The sequence below is a fragment of the Rhinopithecus roxellana genome, chromosome 12 (genome assembly GCF_007565055.1).
Source record: "Rhinopithecus roxellana isolate Shanxi Qingling chromosome 12, ASM756505v1, whole genome shotgun sequence".
NCBI lineage: Eukaryota > Metazoa > Chordata > Mammalia > Primates > Cercopithecidae > Rhinopithecus > Rhinopithecus roxellana.
Genome location: NC_044560.1, coordinates 2,047,698 through 2,066,341, shown reverse-complemented (window position 1 = coordinate 2,066,341; position 18,644 = coordinate 2,047,698). Strand labels below are relative to the sequence as shown.

The following is an 18,644-nucleotide window of genomic DNA, read 5'->3' as shown; positions in this document are numbered from 1 at the left end:
TGTTTTCAGATGAACAGATTTAGGCTGTGATTTTTCCCCTAAATGTAGTTTTGTCTTCATCCCCCCAAATTTGATTTGTCCTTGGTTTTTGTCATTTCAAAATTCATATTGAAGCAGATTTTTTTTTTAACAAAAGATATTAAAAACTTACAACTGGCTGAATTTTTATTTCATGACGTTTGAAATGATTGGTTTTTGTGCCCTTAAATTATACTTCATAGACTTGATGGCATTGTGATTTTACATGTTAGGCTCTCATTTTTACTAAAACCTTAAATATTCCACAGACCATTCTCAAGAGTGGAGTCTTTGTTCTGAACATGGGATCAATTTTTTCCCCCTAGATTCCATCCCAAAGTGGGTCATTGTGAGTCTGTGTAAGAGATCAACATTGGAACCTTCATCTGAGAGTTAAAGTTTTTATCCCTAACTTCCACAGGCTCTAGAATACTGTCACGGGGCTTTCACAATTTCTTGTTACAATTTTTCAAAATAAAAAATAATGGCACTGATTCCAAGGAGTCCCTTTAGTCTTCTGCAAGCATGTTAATTGTGGGAACTGAGAATGTAGGCTGTGTAGTGTCACAGGACATTCTCATTCCATTGTTTTAGGGTGGTAAGTGACAAGAAATATTTTCTCAAAAAGGTGGAGCTTAGCTTTCAGGATCCTCAGCAACGCTTCCCAGTGTTACTGAGACTTAGTGCAGCAATGGTTGAAAATGAATGGGCCAGTGGTCACCTTGCTCCCTCCTCATTGTTTGGAAAACAATATTCATGGTACCAGCAGGAACAGAATTACGGATTTGTGTCTAGAAAGTTCAGAGTGGAACTAGGGTGAACTAATTACCTTTCCACCTCTACCAGAGCAATGGCATTGGCACTAGGAGATGATGAAGTAATGTGATTTGCCATAAAAATCATGTTCTTTCTCTGAAATTTTTCCACGCAGATTCATCAGCATGAGCCTCCAGGCCCCACCCAGACTCCTGGAGCTGGCTGAGCAGAGTCTGCTGAGGGACGGAGCCTTGGCCATCCCCACCCTGGAGGAGCTGCCCAGGGAGCTCTTTCCCTCACTGCTCATAGAGGCCTTTACCAGGAGATGCTGCGAGGCCCTGAAAACTATGGTGCAGGCCTGGCCCTTCCCTTGCCTTCCTCTAGGGTCCCTGATGAAGTCGCGTCAACTGGAGACCTTTCAAGCTGTGCTGGAGGGGCTTGATGCACTGCTTGCCCAGAAGGTTCGCCCCAGGTGAGTGACCCAGCTGGCCAGGTGGGGAGGACCCAGACATCCAGGGTAGGGTTGGCTGGATCAGAAGGAGTGGGAGGCCCAAGGGTGGCCCAGAGGCTTCTGATGCGGCTGGGGAGGAAGCTCAGAGAGGCCTTGGCCATTGTCCAGCTCCTCTGGGAAAACACTGCTCACCATGCAGGGCCCACTGAAGGATCAGGAACCTGCCTCCTCCCAGTGGCAATTGAAGACACTAGCAGTGGGGACCAGGCAGGTTTCAAGGAGAAAGAGAGATGGAGAAAAGACAGAGAGTGGGAGAAGAAGCAGAGAGGGGAGTCACTGATTTCTGGGATGTGGATAAAAGCTCAAATCTTTGAGTAAATTTGGAGCCTCTCTTCTCTTTTACCCACAGGCGGTGGAAACTGCAAGTGCTGGACTTGCGGGATGTGGATGAGAACTTCTGGGGCATATGGTCTGGAGCTTCTGCACCCTCCCCAGAGGCCCTGAGGAAGAGACAAACAGCAGAGAACTGTCCAAGGCTGGGTGGGCAACAGCCTTTGATGGTGACCCTAGGCCTTTGCTTCAAGAATGGGATGCTGGATGAATGCCTCACCCGCCTCTTAGAGTGGGGCAAGCAGAGAAAAGGCTTACTGCATGTGTGTTGCAAGGAGCTGCAGATTTTTGGAATGCCCATCCACAGTATCATAGAGGTCCTGAACATGGTGGAACTAGACTGTATCCAGGAGGTGGAAGTGTGCTGCCCCTGGGAGCTGTCCATTCTTATAAGGTTCACCCCTTACCTGGGCCAGATGAGGAATCTCCGCAAACTTGTTCTCTTCAACATCCATGTCTCTGCCTGCATTCCCCTAGACAAGAAGGAGCAGTTTGTCACCCAGTTCACCTCTCAGTTCCTCAAACTGGACTACTTCCAGAAGCTTTACATCCACTCTGTCTCTTTCCTTGAAGGCCACCTGGACCAGCTGCTCAGGTGAGGAAGGATGGTGAGTTTTCTGTGCAGACCACAGCAAAAGTCTTTCTCTGTTACAGTAAACACCAGGGGGATATCTACTGTGAGCCAGCTTGTGATGAGGTAACAGTGAAGGGGACACTAGAATGTCCACGCATTGTACTATTGGCAGCTCTGTCCTAAAATGGGTATCCCACAACCATCCCAATAAGCCAGAGGGATCTCCTGGGCTAGATGCTATAGAGAGGCTGCCGTGCTAGGATGCTAGCAACTGCAGGGTTCAGATCTAGTGAGGGTGCATTTGTGAATTCCTCCCCAGGATGTGTGTCTAAGTGAAGATGATGGGAAATAGGGAGTTGAAGAGGGCACTAAGGAATAGAAAGCCTATCACACCCTTCTATTTTAAAATATAAGGTCTGTCCTCACCTGCCTAGTGAACAGGCAAAATCCTGTCTCTCCTTCTGTCAGTAAAATGTTTTGAGCTCCAAGTCAGGTAATTAACGTATGGGAAATACATGATGATGGAATAGAAGGTGAGGGAGCAGGAGTGAAGAAGGGAGAAAGGATAGACGGTTTGCTGACAATACAAGCGTGTCAGGGACTCCTGCAGCCTGGCCACCCCAGCTGATGTTGCAGGATCCCGCTGGGTTGTTCTTTATGTCTGTGTCTCCATGGTGCTCCTGTCCCGGAGATGTGGTTTTCTGCCTGACAGATGAAGAAAGAGAGCCTTAGAGTTCAGAGTTCATGGGCTTGACCCAGTCACCTGAGTGATGGTGAAGGACTGAGTCTCCATTGGGACTGTCCTGAAGGAGCAGAGTCTCCATTCCCACACCCCGGGTGCTGACTATCCTCAGATGAGCAGAGCAGCCTTGGGTTGTGGAGAGTGTCATCTCTCACCCTGAGGTCTTCCCACCACTCTCCTCTATTTCCTTCTTGTTCTCTCCCAGGTGTCTCCAGGCCCCCTTGGAGACAGTCGTCATGACCGACTGCCTGCTGTCAGAGTCGGACTTGAAGCATCTCTCTTGGTGCCCGAGCATCCATCAGCTAAAGGAGCTGGACCTGAGGGCATCACACTGACCCATTTCAGCCCTGAGCCCCTCGCCGTTCTGCTAGAGCAAGTTGAGGCCACCCTGCAGACCCTGGACTTAGAGGACTGTGGGATCACGGACTCCCAACTCAGCGTCATCCTGCCTGCCCTGAGCCGCTGCTCCCAGCTCAGCACCTTGAGCTTCTGTGGGAACCTCATCTCCGTGGCCGCCCTGGAGAATCTGCTGCGCCACACCATCGGGCTGAGCAAGCTGAGCCTGGAGCTGTACCCTGCCCCTCTGGAGAGTTATGATGCCCAGGGTGCTCTCTGCTGGGGGAGATTTGCTCAACTTGGGGCTGAGCTGATGAAGACACTGAGGGACTTAAGGCAGCCCAAGATCATTGCGTTCAGCACTGTCCGCTGCCCTCGCTGTGGCATCAGGGCCTCCTATGACCTGGAGCCCAGTTACTGCCTCTGCTGAATGCCTGTCCATCAGGGTGGATGTATTTAGAGCTTTCTTCTGGTCATTTGGGATCTGAAACCTAGGCCATGAGTGTATGTTAAAGGGAGTACAGACCCACCATGGATGCAGAAGTGGTGGGCCTGGGGGAAAAGTTGAGTTGGAGTTGATGGAATCTTTAGAGATCTGTGTCCCAGAGAAACAGAAATGGGAATCTGAACTGCTAGAGTGAAAGTCAGGTAGGAGAGACACATGATTGAGTTACCTCTGCATGGATGGTTGTAAAGAATCGGTCAGAAAGAAAGGGAAACTGAATGGAAACTGTCTGGTGTCCTCCATGATTGCTTCACCTGGCTTAACAATGTAAACCTAAGGAGTCTCAAGTTACTGATGGGGGAAAGGAGGCACTGATTTGTCTGTGACAAAAGAGTTTCAGCTCCTGGAAATCAAGCCATCAAAATGGAATTTGATCATTTGGATCAATTCCCTCCTTTTCTTTACTTCTCTCTGGGCATCTGTTACCTTCTTGCTATTCTCTGTGACTACTTAGTGGGTTAATACACATGAGACACACACAGGGCCTGGAGCATTCTAAGTGGAAAGTGAGTGTCAGCCACAGGAGTGCAGCCCCTTCTTCTCAGGGGCCCTCACTTCTGTCCAGATGCTGAGACCCTGTTCACTCCTAATGGGTGGATCCAGAACCCTCAGTTCCTGACTGTTACCTGTGCTGGGAAAGGACTTCACTGCCCAAGACATGGCCCCTGCCCTGGAAGGGGAGCTCCATACTGTGTGAGCAGCAGCCTCAGGGCATCACCAACCCATCCCTGTCCTCACGGTGGGTAGCGGCCCTTGCTGAATTAAAGCAGTTGTGACCAATAAAGACATCCAAATCCCCTTTTAGCAAAATGCTTACATTATGTAGGCATATAATACCTATAACATCGATGAAAGACCTTTTCTTAACACCTCCCCTTTCTTCCTGTCAAGGAAGACTAGTGCATCATATTTGAATCGCACATCCTCAGAGGGTGGATAACGATCAAGTGCCTGCGGGTAATTAGTGACCACACCTGTGCTGAAGGACCCTATGCAACATGCACCTAAGTGTAGAACCCTGCTGAGGACTCAGGGGCTGGTGCTGTTGGGCATGAAATAGGCAAGAAGCTCAGTTTCCCTGTGAAATAAAGATGATGATGCCTGCCATCCTAAGAGACCGTTGTAGGACCCAGTGAGATGGGGCATGGTCAGGACTTGGAACGGGGCCTGGCATACAGTAAGAGCTCAATATATGCATTTTGTTCTTTTCCCCCCTCCTAATAGAAGTCCCAGCATTCTTCACCCTTTAATCTCACCTTCCATTCCTGATAACGGGGAGGCAGTAGGATCCCAGGGCGGGCAACGGGACTCAGTTGCTACACACCACCACTACTTAATCATGATTCCCCCAAACAGCAGAGCCTCAGCAGCCAGCAGAGGGTGGGGTGAGCGGGGAAGAACTGAGTTCATCACTAGTGATCCTGAGAGAAAAACTTCCAATCCATGAGACTCATGTGCCATCTGCTGGTAGCTGAGACCATCTGCTGTAATTTATTGATGCAAACAGGATGATATTGAGTGGTATCTCCAAAAATCTGCTGTTATGTAAATGTTTATAGATAATAAATATTTATTTGTGATTTGCATACAACACGTTTAAGATTCAAATTGAAATGTTAACATATAACAGGAATTTAGTGCTTTAAAGTATGTAGTGCAATATTTAAAAAATGCTTAATGTGGTTTTGAGTCTCAAATGAAATGACACATTCAGAATGAATTTTAAAGATCAATGAATAAGAATTGCTCTGATTTAAAAACATTTAAATACTCCAGGATGAATGCCTGAGATACCTCTTTCGGTGGGTTTACCAAAGGAGAGGTTTAGTACACCTGTGCTGTAGTAAGCTGGTGAATTATCTGACGCCAATTAAATATCTCAGAAAATCATTGACATTAATCCACCTGAATAGTATTCAGGAGCTGGAAATCCGCAACATGTCCTGGCCACGTCTGATAAGAAAGTTTTGTTGTTACCTGAAGGAGATAAAGAATCTTTGCAAACTTGTTTTCTCCAGGTGCCATCATTACACATCAGACAATTACCTCGAGGGACAGTAAGTTGCCAAATTCAGCTCTGTGTTCCTCAGGCTGGAACACCTCCAGTTGCTTAAAATAAAATTGGTCACCTTCTTCAGTGGGCACCTGGAACAGCTGATCAGGAGAGAAAGGATTGCGCACTTTCTCTGCAGACCACAGCACAGCCTTGTTTTGTTACAGCAAACACTGGAAGGTATGTACTGTGTGCCAGTCAGTGGCAACGTCACAGTGAAGGGGACACCAGAATGTCAACACATTGTCCCGTTCAGTGCTCCATGTCCTGGAGTGTCTATCACAGGATCGCTCCAATGTGGGCAGCGGGGTCACCTGGGGTAGAGGCTAGAGAGGGACATCATGTACAAGCTAGTTAAGTGGGGGTTTCAGCTCTACTGAGGGTGCACGTGTGAATTTCTTGTTTCAAGATGTGTTTCAAGTTGATATGATGTAAAAGAGGTAATAGAGGAGGCTATGAAAGGAGGAAAAGTGCATCAAACTTGTGCATATCACAGTAGAAGCTCTGTCCTCAAGAGCTTAGTGATCACGAATGACTCTGTCTCTAATTCCCTGTCTGTAAAAGGTTGTTTTGAACTCCAGGAAAGGTAATTGACATGGGAAATGTGTGCTTCTTGAATGGAGGGTGAGGGAGTAGACATGAGAGTGGTAAAAAGTGATAGTTGCTTTGCAGATGCAGGATGTCAGGGAGCCCCTGCCAGCATGTAGCCCTAGCTGATGTCCCTAGACCTTGCTGAGTTGAGTTCTTTGTGCACATCTCCCACCGGGTACCTGTGGCCCAGAGATGAAGTTTTCTGCTAAAAAGTGAAGAAAAAAGGCTTTAGAGATTTTGCAGCCTTGAATCAATCACACAAGAAATGGCGAAAGGGCCGAGGCTAAAATGGGACTGTCCTGAATGATCAGAGTCCTCATCACGCAGCAACTTGCATGCGGACCACCATCACATGATGGGAATAAACTTGTGTTTGGGTGAAGCAGGCATTTCCCTTGAGGTTATTCCCCACTACCTTCATCTAACTGGTACCGTTGCCCAGAACTAACTTCTTGATCTCCACAGGTGCCTCCAGAACCCCTTGGAGAACTTGGAATTGACTTGTGGCTACCTATTGGAAGAGGACGTGAAGTGTCTCTCCCAGTACCCAAGCCTCGGTTACCTAAAGCATCTGAATCTCAGCTAAGTGCCGTTGTCCCGCATCAGTCTTGAGGCCCTCGGAGCTCTGCTAGAGAAAGTTGCTGCCACTCTCGAGACCCTCATCTTGGAGGGCTGTCAGATCCACTACTCCCAATTCAGTGCCATCCTGCCTGGCCTGAGTCACTGTTCCCAGCTCACCACCTTCTACTTTGGCAGAAATTTCATGTCTATGGACGCCCTGAAGGACCTGCTGGGCCACACCAGTGGGCTGAGCAAGTTAAGCCTGGAGACGTATCCCGCCCCTGACGAGAGTTTGAATTCCTTGGTTCATGTCGACTGGGAGATCTTCACCCCACTTCGGGCTGAGCTGATGCGGACACTGAGGGAAGTCAGGCAGCCCAGGAGGATCTTCATTGCCCACCCCACCCCCCGCGCCCTTCCTGCGGCTCATCACCATCTGAGGAACTGGAGCTCCATCTTTGCTGCTAGGGAAGGCGTGCCTAGCGGGGTAGATCCATCCAAAGTTCTCTTCCGGGCACTTGGACACTAAAATCTAGCATGTAGGTGCAAGTTATTTTTCTTATTTCTTATTTCTTTTTTAATAATTCTAAAATTTTTATTTAAAAAATTTCAGACAGGGTTTCGCTATGTTGCCCCAGCTGGTCTCAAACTGCTGGGCACATGGGATTCTCCTACCTCGGTTTCCTAAAGTGCTGGAATTGCAGGCATGAGGGACTTTGCCCAGGCCACATGTACAGCTTAAAGGAAGCACTGAACTCTTTGCTTTAGGCAAGTGCTCAGTACAATGGAAAAAACATAACAGCAGGGGGCAAGACTGGAGAAAAACATTGAGGTGGAGTCTTGAGACCTTCAGGGACCCGTGTCCTACAGAGTCAGAGACAGAACCTAAAGTTCTACAGTGATGAGAATGTTATCCCTGCAAGAGTGGTTACAAAGAAATATCGGAAATAAAGGGAACCTCAACGAGAACTTTCTGGTGTCCTCTGTATTTGATTGACTTGCTTTAGTGATTTATACATCAGAAATCTCTAGTTACTGAGTTACTGATGGAAAAATAATGCAGTACTAATTTGTGATTGAGGTTCAGCTTGAGAACATCAAAACAACAATATAAAATTAGAACATTTTGATAAATTCTCACCAATTCTTGTTCTTTTCTTTTTCTTTTATTTTTGGAAACAAAAGTCTCACTTTGTCTCCTCAGCTGGTGTGCAATGGTGCAATCTGGGCTCACTGCCATCCTTTCCTTCAGGGCTCAAGTGATTCTCATACCTCAACCACTCAAGTAGCTGGGACTACATGCACGTGCCACCAAGCCTGGCTAATTTTTGTATTTTTTTTTTTTTTTTTTTGAGACAGAGTCTCGCTCTGTTGCCCAGGCTAGAGTGCAGTGGTGCCATCTCGGCTCACTGCAAGCTCCGCCTCCTGGGTTCACACCATTCTCCTGCCTCGGCCTCCCAAGTAGCAGGGATTACAGGCGCCCGCCACCATGCCCGGCTAATGTTTTGTATTTTTAGTAGAGACGGGGTTTCACCATGTTAGCCAGGATGGTCTCGATCTCCTGACCTTGTGATCCGCCCGCTTCGGCCTCCATACTTTTAGTAGAGACAGGGTTTTGCCATGTTGACCAGGCTGGTCTCGAGTTCCTGGCTTTGAGTGATCTGCCAACCTTGGCCTCCCAAAGTGCTGGGATTACAGGTGTGCCAGTGGTCTTCACCCATTTTTCTCTTAAGTCATCTGTTTTTTTCCTTACTTTTTCACCTTTGGGGAGCAACTCAGTCGGGCACAAAAGGTTGGGCAGAGAGTGGCCCCGAGGAGATGAGCTTGGGGTGGTGCCATGCTTGCACATGAAGTGTGGTTGCCAGGTTCAGAAAGCAGAGCTGGGGCCATGCTCCAGGGGCCTGGTTGGGAAGCAGAAATGGCACCTGGTTCAATGACCTGGCCAGCTATGCGGCCACTGTGCCCGCCCTGCTAACAGCATCAAGTTCCTGGGCCTCAAAGGGAGGTTCTGTGGAAATCCTCTGAGGCTGTGTTTCCAAGATCTGCCCACCACAGGGGTGACCACAGAGCCTGATGCTCCCGATTGCTGGGCCTGTGAACCATGATCCACTCTTACAGACACCCCCCTTGGCAGGGTTGTGGGCCAGGCCTGTGCCCCATGTCACTGAGGCAGCAAATTGTGTCACCCATACCCTCTCATGGCTAAACGGGACCCGCTCCCACGTCTGAAGCCTCTGCCAAGCCTCGACCTCACTCCTCACTGCGTGCTGTTAGCCTGCAGTCTTCTTGAAAAGAGTGCAGTTGGGGATCGTTAAACCAGATCCAGGAGCATTGGGTTTGTTTGTGCAGCGTTGGCCAGAGCTGCTGTGAACATTCATTTCACCTGTCCCCTCTGTGGGGAAACACAGAGAGAGGGCACAGCCGAGGCTGCGTACACTTTGGAGCCGATGGGAGCCTGGGACAAGAGGGAATCCTGGTCCTCCTGAGTTGGTAGGGCAGTAGCTCCAAAGGTGCAACAGAAGCTGCCCAGGTTGCAATTACCAACTGACGTCCCCCAGTGCTCTGGAGGGCCCAGAAGTTTCCCCTTCCCCTGCGGCTGGTGGTGCCTGCTGCCACTACCTGGTCTCTCGTGGCACCTGCTCTAATTTTGGAGAGGGATTGGGGTGGAGCCCGGATGCTATTGCAGCCTAGGTGGGTGTGCGCATGCTCGGGGCAGGGCTGAGTCCCTGTCCTCCTGCTGTCTTGAACCCTCTGGACTTTGGGCACTGACCAGCATGGGAGGGGGCCAAGGACAGATCAGTGCTGGCCTTTGGATGCTCCTTGGTGTGTGTGACCTGGTGCCATGGGTGGTGGTGGGAGAGAGACAAACTCCTAGGTGGGAAAGTGAGGGTCCCTGGTCAGTCTCCACTGTCTAACCAGGGAGGGCCTGAAGCTGGTGGGCTGGGCTACCAGTCCTGTGGACCACAACCCTTCAGTATGGAGCCAGCCTCACGTAGATTAAGATGGCTTTGCACTTGGCAGACAAAAGTAAAACATCTCATGTCCCTGGCTGGGCAGCTCTCCCAGGAGTCCAGCAAGAAGACATGGGATCTGTGGACAGGAGGCCACTGGGTGAAACCTCTCATTTGAGGATCATGTTAAAAGTTGAACTTGAGGCTTTGCAGACGCTGCCGCCGAGGAAATTCTTGTAGTACTAGCCATGGTCAACCCTACCGTGTTCTTCGACATTGCCGTCGACGGCGAGCCCTTGGGCTGCGTCTCCTTCGAGCTGTTTGCAGACAAAGTTCCAAAGACAGCAGAAAATTTTCGTGCTCTGAGCACTGGAGAGAAAGGATTTGGTTATAAGGGTTCCTGCTTTCACAGAATTATTCCAGGGTTTATGTGTCAGGGTGGTGACTTCACACACCATAATGGCACTGGTGGCAAGTCCATCTATGGGGAGAAATTTGAAGATGAGAACTTCATCCTAAAGCATACAGGTCCTGGCATCTTGTCCATGGCAAATGCTGGACCCAACACAAATGGTTCCTAGTTTTTCATCTGCACTGCCAAGACTGAGTGGTTGGATGGCAAGCATGTGGTCTTTGGCAAAGTGAAAGAAGGCATGAATATTGTGGAGGCCATGGAGTGCTTTGGGTCCAGGAATGGCAAGACCAGCAAGAAGATCACCATTGCTGACTGTGGACAACTCGAATAAGTTTGACTTGTGTTTTATCTTAACCACCAGACCATTCCTTCTGTAACTCAGGAGAGCACCCCTCCACCCCATTTGCTCGCAGTATCCTAGAATCTTTGTGCTCTCGCTGCAGTTCCCTTTGGGTTCCATGTTTTCCTTGTTCTCTCCCATGCCTAGCTAGATTGCAGAGTTAAGTTTATGATTATGAAATAAAAACTAAATAACAACAACAACAACAACAACAACAACAAAGTTGAACTTGAGACCCCAAGTGCCCTATTTCCTTCCCACTCACCAAAGATCCCCAGCTGAGCCAGCCCTGACTCCCCGACACAAGAGCCCAGGGAGAGCTGGGAGAGAGGGAAACTTGCTGTGACCTCAGGGCATGGAAGGAGCCCTGACTTTTCTCTCCATGATGCCTTCTTCCCTCCCAAGTGCCTCTGGCCCTGAAGCTTCCACAGACCCCTGTATTCTATCTGTGCCCTCCTCTGCTCCCACCAACCCAGCCTCTTCTAAAACCTCATGCATTTGTCTCCATGTGAGTGCCCCAGTCTCAGGCTCTGGCAGTGGCTAAGAGGCTCGGGGTTCCTGTACCTGTCTGGAGGCAGCCTCACTCTATGTGGACCCATGCGGGTTTTTGGAATTCTTTCCACACAGGGTCACCTGCAGGTGTACAGTAGATGCATCATCTCAAGAAGAGCCAATGTTGATGGGTGAGGACCAGGAACCCCCTCAGGCATGCACATGGAAAGATAGAGAGGGGTCCAGGGAAGCAAAGGCTTGGGGGTGGGTCCTGGGCCCTTCTGTCTCCACTAAGCAAAGAGGCCAGTGAGTTTGGCCACGGAATACACCTCCACTTCCCACCGGTTCATACCCAGAGGACAAACTCCTTCAGACTCCCTGCTCCATGCACTCGAGATCCCCAGGGTACCTTGAGTTATGATATCAAAAGGAGACAGAAACCAGCTTTTCTCTCTCTGTTTTCAGATAAACAATACTAATACTAATACTAACAATTAATACTAATACTAATACTAACAATTAATACTAATACTAATACTAACAACTAATACTAATACTAATACTAATATAATACAAGTACGAACACTAACACTAGTCCTAATACTTATACGAATACCAAGAGGGATATTTTCTGCTTGCTGTTCCAGGGAATGTGCTGAGTTAACACCTTTTTTCTTTTTATTGGAGCCACTGTGCCAGGGAAGACAGTGGTGAGGGGCCTCCTTTGAGTAAAAACCAGGTAAATTCACCCCTGCTTGCTCCACTGTCTGCCCCTCCAGGGCCTCTGTGACCTAATGCAGAGTCCAGCCTGTTCTCCCCAGGCTCACATGCCTTATGCCCAGAGACCCACCAAAAAAGAAAATTCTGAGAAACAGGAAGGAATGCCACCAGCCAGAGACCTCACATTCACGGGCCTCAGAGATATTCATGGCCTGAGGAGCACAAAGGGGAGTGTGCAGGGAGTGGATCCCCACTCAGAAAGAAGCAGGTCAGTGCCCCAAGGCCTGGAAGATGCCGGCTGCCTCCTCTGTGCTGTGCTGTGGGGAAGGCCGTCACTGTTTTAACCCCTCTGGTGAGTTTTCCCAAGGGAATAAAGTACTTGAATTCTTAGTGTTTTGAATTATATTGCACTTAAGACATATTAAGTTTTTTTTTTGTTTGTTTTGTGATGGAGTCTTGCTCTGTTACCCAGGCTGGAGTACAATGGCACAATCTCCGCACACTGCAACCTCTGGCTCCCTGGTTCAAGTGATTCTCCTGCCTCAGCCTTCTGAGTAGCTGGGATTACGGGCACCCGCCACCATGCCAGCCTAATTTTTCTATTTTTGTAGAGATGAGGTTTCAATATGTTGGCCAGGCTGGTATGAACTCCTGACCCCAGGTGATCTGACCTCCTTGGCCTCCCAAGTGCTGGGATTATGGGCTGAGCCACTGTGCCTGGACAATATTAACTTTTTTCTTTCATTTCCCTGTACATTTCTAATGGGCAGTGAGAGAGGAGTTCATGTTCTGACAACGAGTGATTAAAGGATGTGGGATAACCATCATTTTCCACACGGATTATGAAGATGACTTTGCAGGACACGGGGCTGCCACCTGTAATCTCAGCACTTTGGGAGCCTGAATTGGGAGGATCACTTGAGCACAGGAATTCAAGACCAGCCTGGGCAACAGTGAGACCTCGTCTCTACAAAAGATAAACAAAATGAGCCAGGCCTGGTGGCACCCAGCTGTATTTCCAGCTAATTGGGAGGCTGACACGGGAGGATCGGTTCAGCCTGAGAGGCTGAGGCTGCAGTGAGCTGAGATTGCACCAGTGAACACCAGTCTTAGATACAGAGTGAGGCCCTGTCTTTAGAAAGAAGAAGAAAGGAAAAAAAACAGAAAAGAAAAGACGGCTCTGAACATTTTATCCTTCCGGATCCATGTTTTAGCTGCACAGACTTTTTTTTTTTCTGATCCGCACTGCAGTGACGAGCCAGGTATATTCAGTGAGCTCATTTTCCAGCTGCCTTGCATCTTGTTTGTCTTCCTCAGCAGCACCCAGAATAGCAGGCGGCACATCCCAGGCACTCAGCGGAAGTTTTGTTTTTGTTGTTACTGTTGGTTTGAGACACAGTTTTGCTCTTGTTGCCACCCAGGCTGGAGTGCAATGGCGTGAGCTCAGCTCCCCACAACCTCCATCTCCCTGGTTGAAGAGATTCTCCTGCCACCGCACCCGACTAATAGGAAAGGGAGGCGCTGGGCGTTCAGTGTCAAATGTTCCAAAATCTTCTCTGTGGTTTTCCCCAGAGTCTCCCCCTCCAGGGCCACCTGACAATCCTCAGCCCTGGACAATGCAAGATGTTTTTGACTGAGGATCACTGTGCTCCTTCTGGATCCATGAGAAAGGGCCAGGCAGCCTGATAGGCCTGGGATTGACTTACATCTAGCAAGACCTTCCCCTGGTTTGCAGGAGTAGATGGGGGTCACTTGGATGACAGGGACTCCAGTCCAGACCCCATTCTCCCTCATTCCCTCCTGCAAAGTTCAATTCTCACAGTCCTGTGAGGCTGTACAAGTGCAGAGACAGAACTGCCCCATATCCAAAGTGCCTCCCTTCCCCTGGCCTCACACCAAGGCTCCCTCCCTCTGACCTGTCCCTTGTCATTGCATCCAGGGTGGGTGCTCGCCACCGACTCTCTCTCCCCAGGTCTCCCCGCTAGACTGACTCTCTGCCCCTGGGGTGGGGTCGGGCAGCCACTGGAACCTCATGTAGACCAGGGCAAAATCAAAGGGCCTTAGAAACTCACAGCCCCACATCCGGGGCCAGGTCTTTTCAGGGTCTCAGACCCAAGTCCCCAGTTTATCAGGGACGTGGCTCTGTGAGAGTCAGAGAACCCAGTCCCCAACCCTGCTGCCATCTTTCTCCTCCGCACTTAATCTGGCCCCCATCAGCTCCTCTGGGCCACTCCCTTTCTTGATCCTGTTCTTGTCCTTAGTCCCCCTGACTCCATGCAGCCTACAGGGAGTTCCCAGACGTACCCCACCCCAGGCTGCTGCAGGCACCTGCCTCAGCATCCACTGTCTGCTCTCAGAGTGACCTTCTCCTCAGATCTTTATTGGAGGAAAAAAGAGGGGCAGCCCCTGGTCTTGGGAAAGACAGTCATAAATGTGATCTGGAACGAAACCCTCTTGAGGACTAGAGGAGGCCAGCAGGGCCTGATCAGAGATTTTTCACTGTTAGAAATGCAGAGAGGGCAAACACCACAGGCAAGGAAAAGCCCTGCCTCAGAAACAGACTCACTGCTTTCCAGGTGCAGCTTCGTCCATTCTAAGACTGGGCCAGGGGAGCCTGGGAAGGGAAGGCCCCTGCGCCAGGACCTGTCCCAGGCTCTGACAACAGCCTGGAACTTCTAGGAAAACAAGAGGAGTCAGCGCTTTCTGTGCAAGTTAGACAAGGTTCGCTCCATCGATCCCGGGTGCCTCTTTAGGTCCAGAGTAGCAGCTGAGGAGCTCCCGGCTTTGTGCCTTCCTGGGTGCACCCAAATAGCTCAGTAGAATTTGGGGAGAATTTATTAGTCACTGCTGATTCCAGGGAGAATATCTCTTAGCATTGTTTGTAGCCATAGTCATGGGTGCAGGAGAGATCAGCTGACATTCCCAGGAAGCAGAGGACTTGGCTTCCCCGACAGCTCATGCTTGGGGACGAAAACAGAAGTTCAGAATTATTTAAGAAACTCCGATCAAAAGCCCAGGAGAGGCTTTGGAGTCCCAGTAGGAATTCTGTGAGTGGAACTGAGGTCAGGCCGTCCCTTCAGGTGGGCTCCGAAGGCTGCTCTGACCTGGACAGCAGAGGAGTACCTTCAGAAGCACAGGCAACCAGAACAGGGTAGAAAGATCCCCCAAAGTGCAGGATTCTCGCTGGGGTCCTGGGGATGGTGCAGGATCCCCCAAGGGGTTCGTTTCTCTCCCAAAGTCTGCAGAGACACAGCTTCCACCATCCATGCTTCCAGATTGAAAAGTCTCCCTCTTTACGTCTGACCACACTGCTCCTCTCTGGGCTCTGCCCCAGCTCACACACTCAGATTCACTCTTCCCAAGCTGGTATTCTGAGGGAAGCCCATCATGTTTGTGAGTAATGATGCTTCACCTTCCAGTAGGAGCCAAGACTCTATCTGCCCTCTCTGCCCTCAAAGAAAGTGTGATGCTTTAAGAGTCTGTATTATCTCTTTTGTAATTATGTTTTTATAATTTTTAAACTCAATCTAAAAAACAGTCTTTCAATCCTTTTGTCCAGATGCCCACAAAATACCTGCCATGTTTTTTATGTTGTCTTGGTTCCCTCCCAGGGTCCCGTTAGAACACTCAGTCCGGTCCGGCCCAGCCCCCACCTCACTTTGTAATGTAGGCCTGATGTCTTTTAGTGAAGTCTTGACCTTAACCTTGAGATAAATTACACCCTCAGTAGTTCCTGTCTTCCACCCGAATGGGCATATGATCTACCATGTTAGGTAGCACAAAACCCAGGTGACCAGTGGATACACTGAGATTTTTATTGTGTTTTTTAGGGATGACATCACTGTCTTCTTAAAGCTGTTTTAAATCTGGAACATTTTGATACTTTCTATGTGGCCAAAGTTTCTCCAATAAATAAATAAATACATATACATATATATATATATATGTAAATGTATATAAATCCTTCCCTGTATCACTATGAAGGTCACATGTTAGTCAAACTTTACCAGTGTTTGTGGAATAAGTGAACACATGAGTTTCTGACCTTCATCCTATTGTTAATTCTGTCACTTTCATAAATGCCTATGTAACTTAATCACTTTATGAGAAGAAAGTTGAAAACTCAATCAGGATTAACTGGGTGGAAGTTCCGCATCTAGTAGGATGTCATTTTCGGATTGGAAGTTGGTCATTGAGAAGGGGGTTGTGCTGAGAAAAGTCAATAAAAGCTCCTGAAGATGCACAGAAGAGCCCGCAGCCCTGGCGCCTGGAGCTACCGCTTGGTTCTCGGAGAGGTCCCAGCACCCTGCAAAGTGAGTCCAGATCTGGCAAGTCACCACCTTTTTAGGGACATGTCCATTTGATCTGATCTTCTGTGTAGCAAGTCACAGAAATGTCTGGAAGACACTAGCACATATATGCTGGAGAGAAGTCTGGGATAAGGGGAGGAATAGAGGAGATGTTTGCTGTGTGTTTTTGGAATGTTTTGCATTGAGAATTCTGTCCAGAGAAAGGCAAAAGGATGAAAAACAAATGAAGCCCACCCACATGTGCCTCTATGTACCTCTTACCATGCTGGACTTCCTTTTGTTTTGTTTTGTTTTTCTTTTTTTTGTTACGGTGTCTCGCTCTGTTGCCCAGGCTGCAGTACAGTGGCACAATCTTCAATCACCACAACCTCCACCTCCTGGGTCAAGCAATTCTCCTCCGTCAGCCTCCCCAGTAGCTTGGACTACAGGTACGTGCCACCACGCCCAGTTAATTTTTGTATTTTTAATAGAGACAGGGTTTCAACCATGTTGGCCAGGCTGGTCTCAATCTCCCGACGTAAAGTGATCCGCCTGCTTCAGCCTCCCAAAGTGCTGGGATTACAGACGTGAGCCACTGCGCCTGGCCAATTGCTGGACTTTCATGACACACATGGAATAGCCACAGTATCACAAGGGCTTTTTTCCCCATAATCCAATTTATTTCTATTATTGGTAGAGAGCTGTTGACATCCCTAAGTTATCAATTTAGTGGCTATACTGATGACAAACCTTTCCATGCATCACGTGGTCAACTGCATTTGCTACCAAATGCCAGGTTCCCTGCTCAGCAATGGAACCCCAGGATGATCGAGACAAAGTTCCTGACCCTTAGCAGCAATATGGAACAAGTGAGATTGTCAATAAAGAAAAAATCCTTGTAAAACATACCATACCCTTACAATTTGGTAATCATAGTCCTCGGTATTTAACGAAGTGAGTAAACGCACACCTGGATGTTTACAGCAGTTTTATTCATAATTGCCAAAACTTGGAAGCAAGCAAGAAGATGCCCTTCAGTCGGTGACTGTCCAGTCAGTGAGCTGTTCTGAAGCCATAAAAAGACGTGAGAGATTCCTAAATGCACGTTATGGTACAAGTGAAAGAAGGCAATGTGAAAAGACTCATCCTGTTAGACATTCCGGAAAAGGCTTTTGCCTTTTTCTATGGAGATGATAGAAAGCCCAGTGGTTGCCACGGGTTGGGAGTACAATGGGATGAATGGGAAGAGGACAGAGGACTTTTAGGGAAACAAAACTACTCTGCATGATGCTCTAATGGTGGATACATGTCATTATCCCTTTATTAAAATCCATAGAACGTAAAAACCAGCAATGATCCCTCATGTAAACTGTGGACATTGGGTGATAGTGATGTGTCCATGTGGCTCATTGACTGTGCCGAATGCTCTGCGCTGGTGTGGGTGTTGATCCTATAGGGGTGCTGTATATTGAAGGGGGGAGGAGATAGATGAGAACTCTGGACTTTCTGCTTAGTTTCTCAGTGAATCTAAAACTGCTATAAAGAAAAAAATAGGCCAGGCATGGTGGCTCACGCCTGTAGTCCTAGCACTTTGGGAGGCTGAGGCGGGCATATCACCTGGGGTCAGGGGTTTGAGACCAGCCTGGTCAACATGGTGAAACCCCGTCCCTACTAAAAAATACTAATACTACTACAAAAACTAGCCAGGTGTGGTGGTACATGCCTGTAATCCCAGCTACTCAGGAGGCTGAGGCAGGAGAACCACTTGAACCCTGGATGATGGAGGTTGCAGTGAGCTGAGATCATGCTACTGTGCTCCAGCCTGGGAGACAGAGTGAGACTCCATCTCCAACATAAATAAATAAATAAATAAATAAATAAATAAATAAATAAATAAACAAACAAACAAACAAATAAACCCAGGGCTGGGTGTGGTGGCTCATGCCTTTAAGGGCTAACTCTCAGCAGTCTCAGGTCAAGTCTGGTGGGTCGCTTGAGCCCAGAAGTTCAAGACCAGCCTGGGCAACATGGTGAAACCTGGTCTCCACTAAAAATACAAAAATAAGCCAGGTATGATGGTTCATGCCTGTTGTTCCAGCTATTAGGGGGAATGAAGCAGGAACATCACCTGAGCCTGGGAGGTTGAGGCTGCAGTAAGCCGTGATCATGCCACTGCACTCCAACCTGGATGACAGAGTGAGAACTTGTCTGAAATTAAAATAAAATAAACTCAATATTTAAAAAAACTGTAATGTTTCCTTTCAAAGCTAAAATTGTATTATTCTAAATATATTTTAAAGAAGAAAGGATTATTGTTCAGTGTCTTTAAAATTCATTTTAAAATCTCACTTGTTTTGAGATTCCAAACCAAGTTAAATATTCTTTTTCTGCCCCCGCTTGAGACGGAGTCTTGCGCTTTCACCCAGGCTGGACTGCAGTGGTGCGATCTCGGCTCCCTGC

General features: G+C 48.4%; 2 protein-coding genes and 1 pseudogene across 2 annotated transcripts; all 3 read left to right on the top strand.

Moving 5' to 3' along the window:
* The first annotated feature begins 959 nt into the window (after window positions 1-959).
* Window positions 960-3,800, top strand: PRAMEF12 (PRAME family member 12). The gene is given in 4 exon segments (XM_010371723.2): window positions 960-1,246; window positions 1,635-2,210; window positions 3,137-3,249; window positions 3,252-3,800. Coding segments are annotated over 4 exon segments (1,422 nt in total). The 3' UTR covers window positions 3,698-3,800.
* A 2,480-nt stretch (window positions 3,801-6,280) lies between these two features.
* Window positions 6,281-7,445, top strand: LOC104668922 (PRAME family member 14). The gene is given in 3 exon segments (XM_010371721.2): window positions 6,281-6,411; window positions 6,882-7,383; window positions 7,386-7,445. Coding segments are annotated over 3 exon segments (693 nt in total).
* Window positions 7,446-10,143: 2,698 nt separating this feature from the next.
* LOC104668921 lies at window positions 10,144-10,674 on the top strand (annotated as a pseudogene).
* Window positions 10,675-18,644: the final 7,970 nt, after the last annotated feature.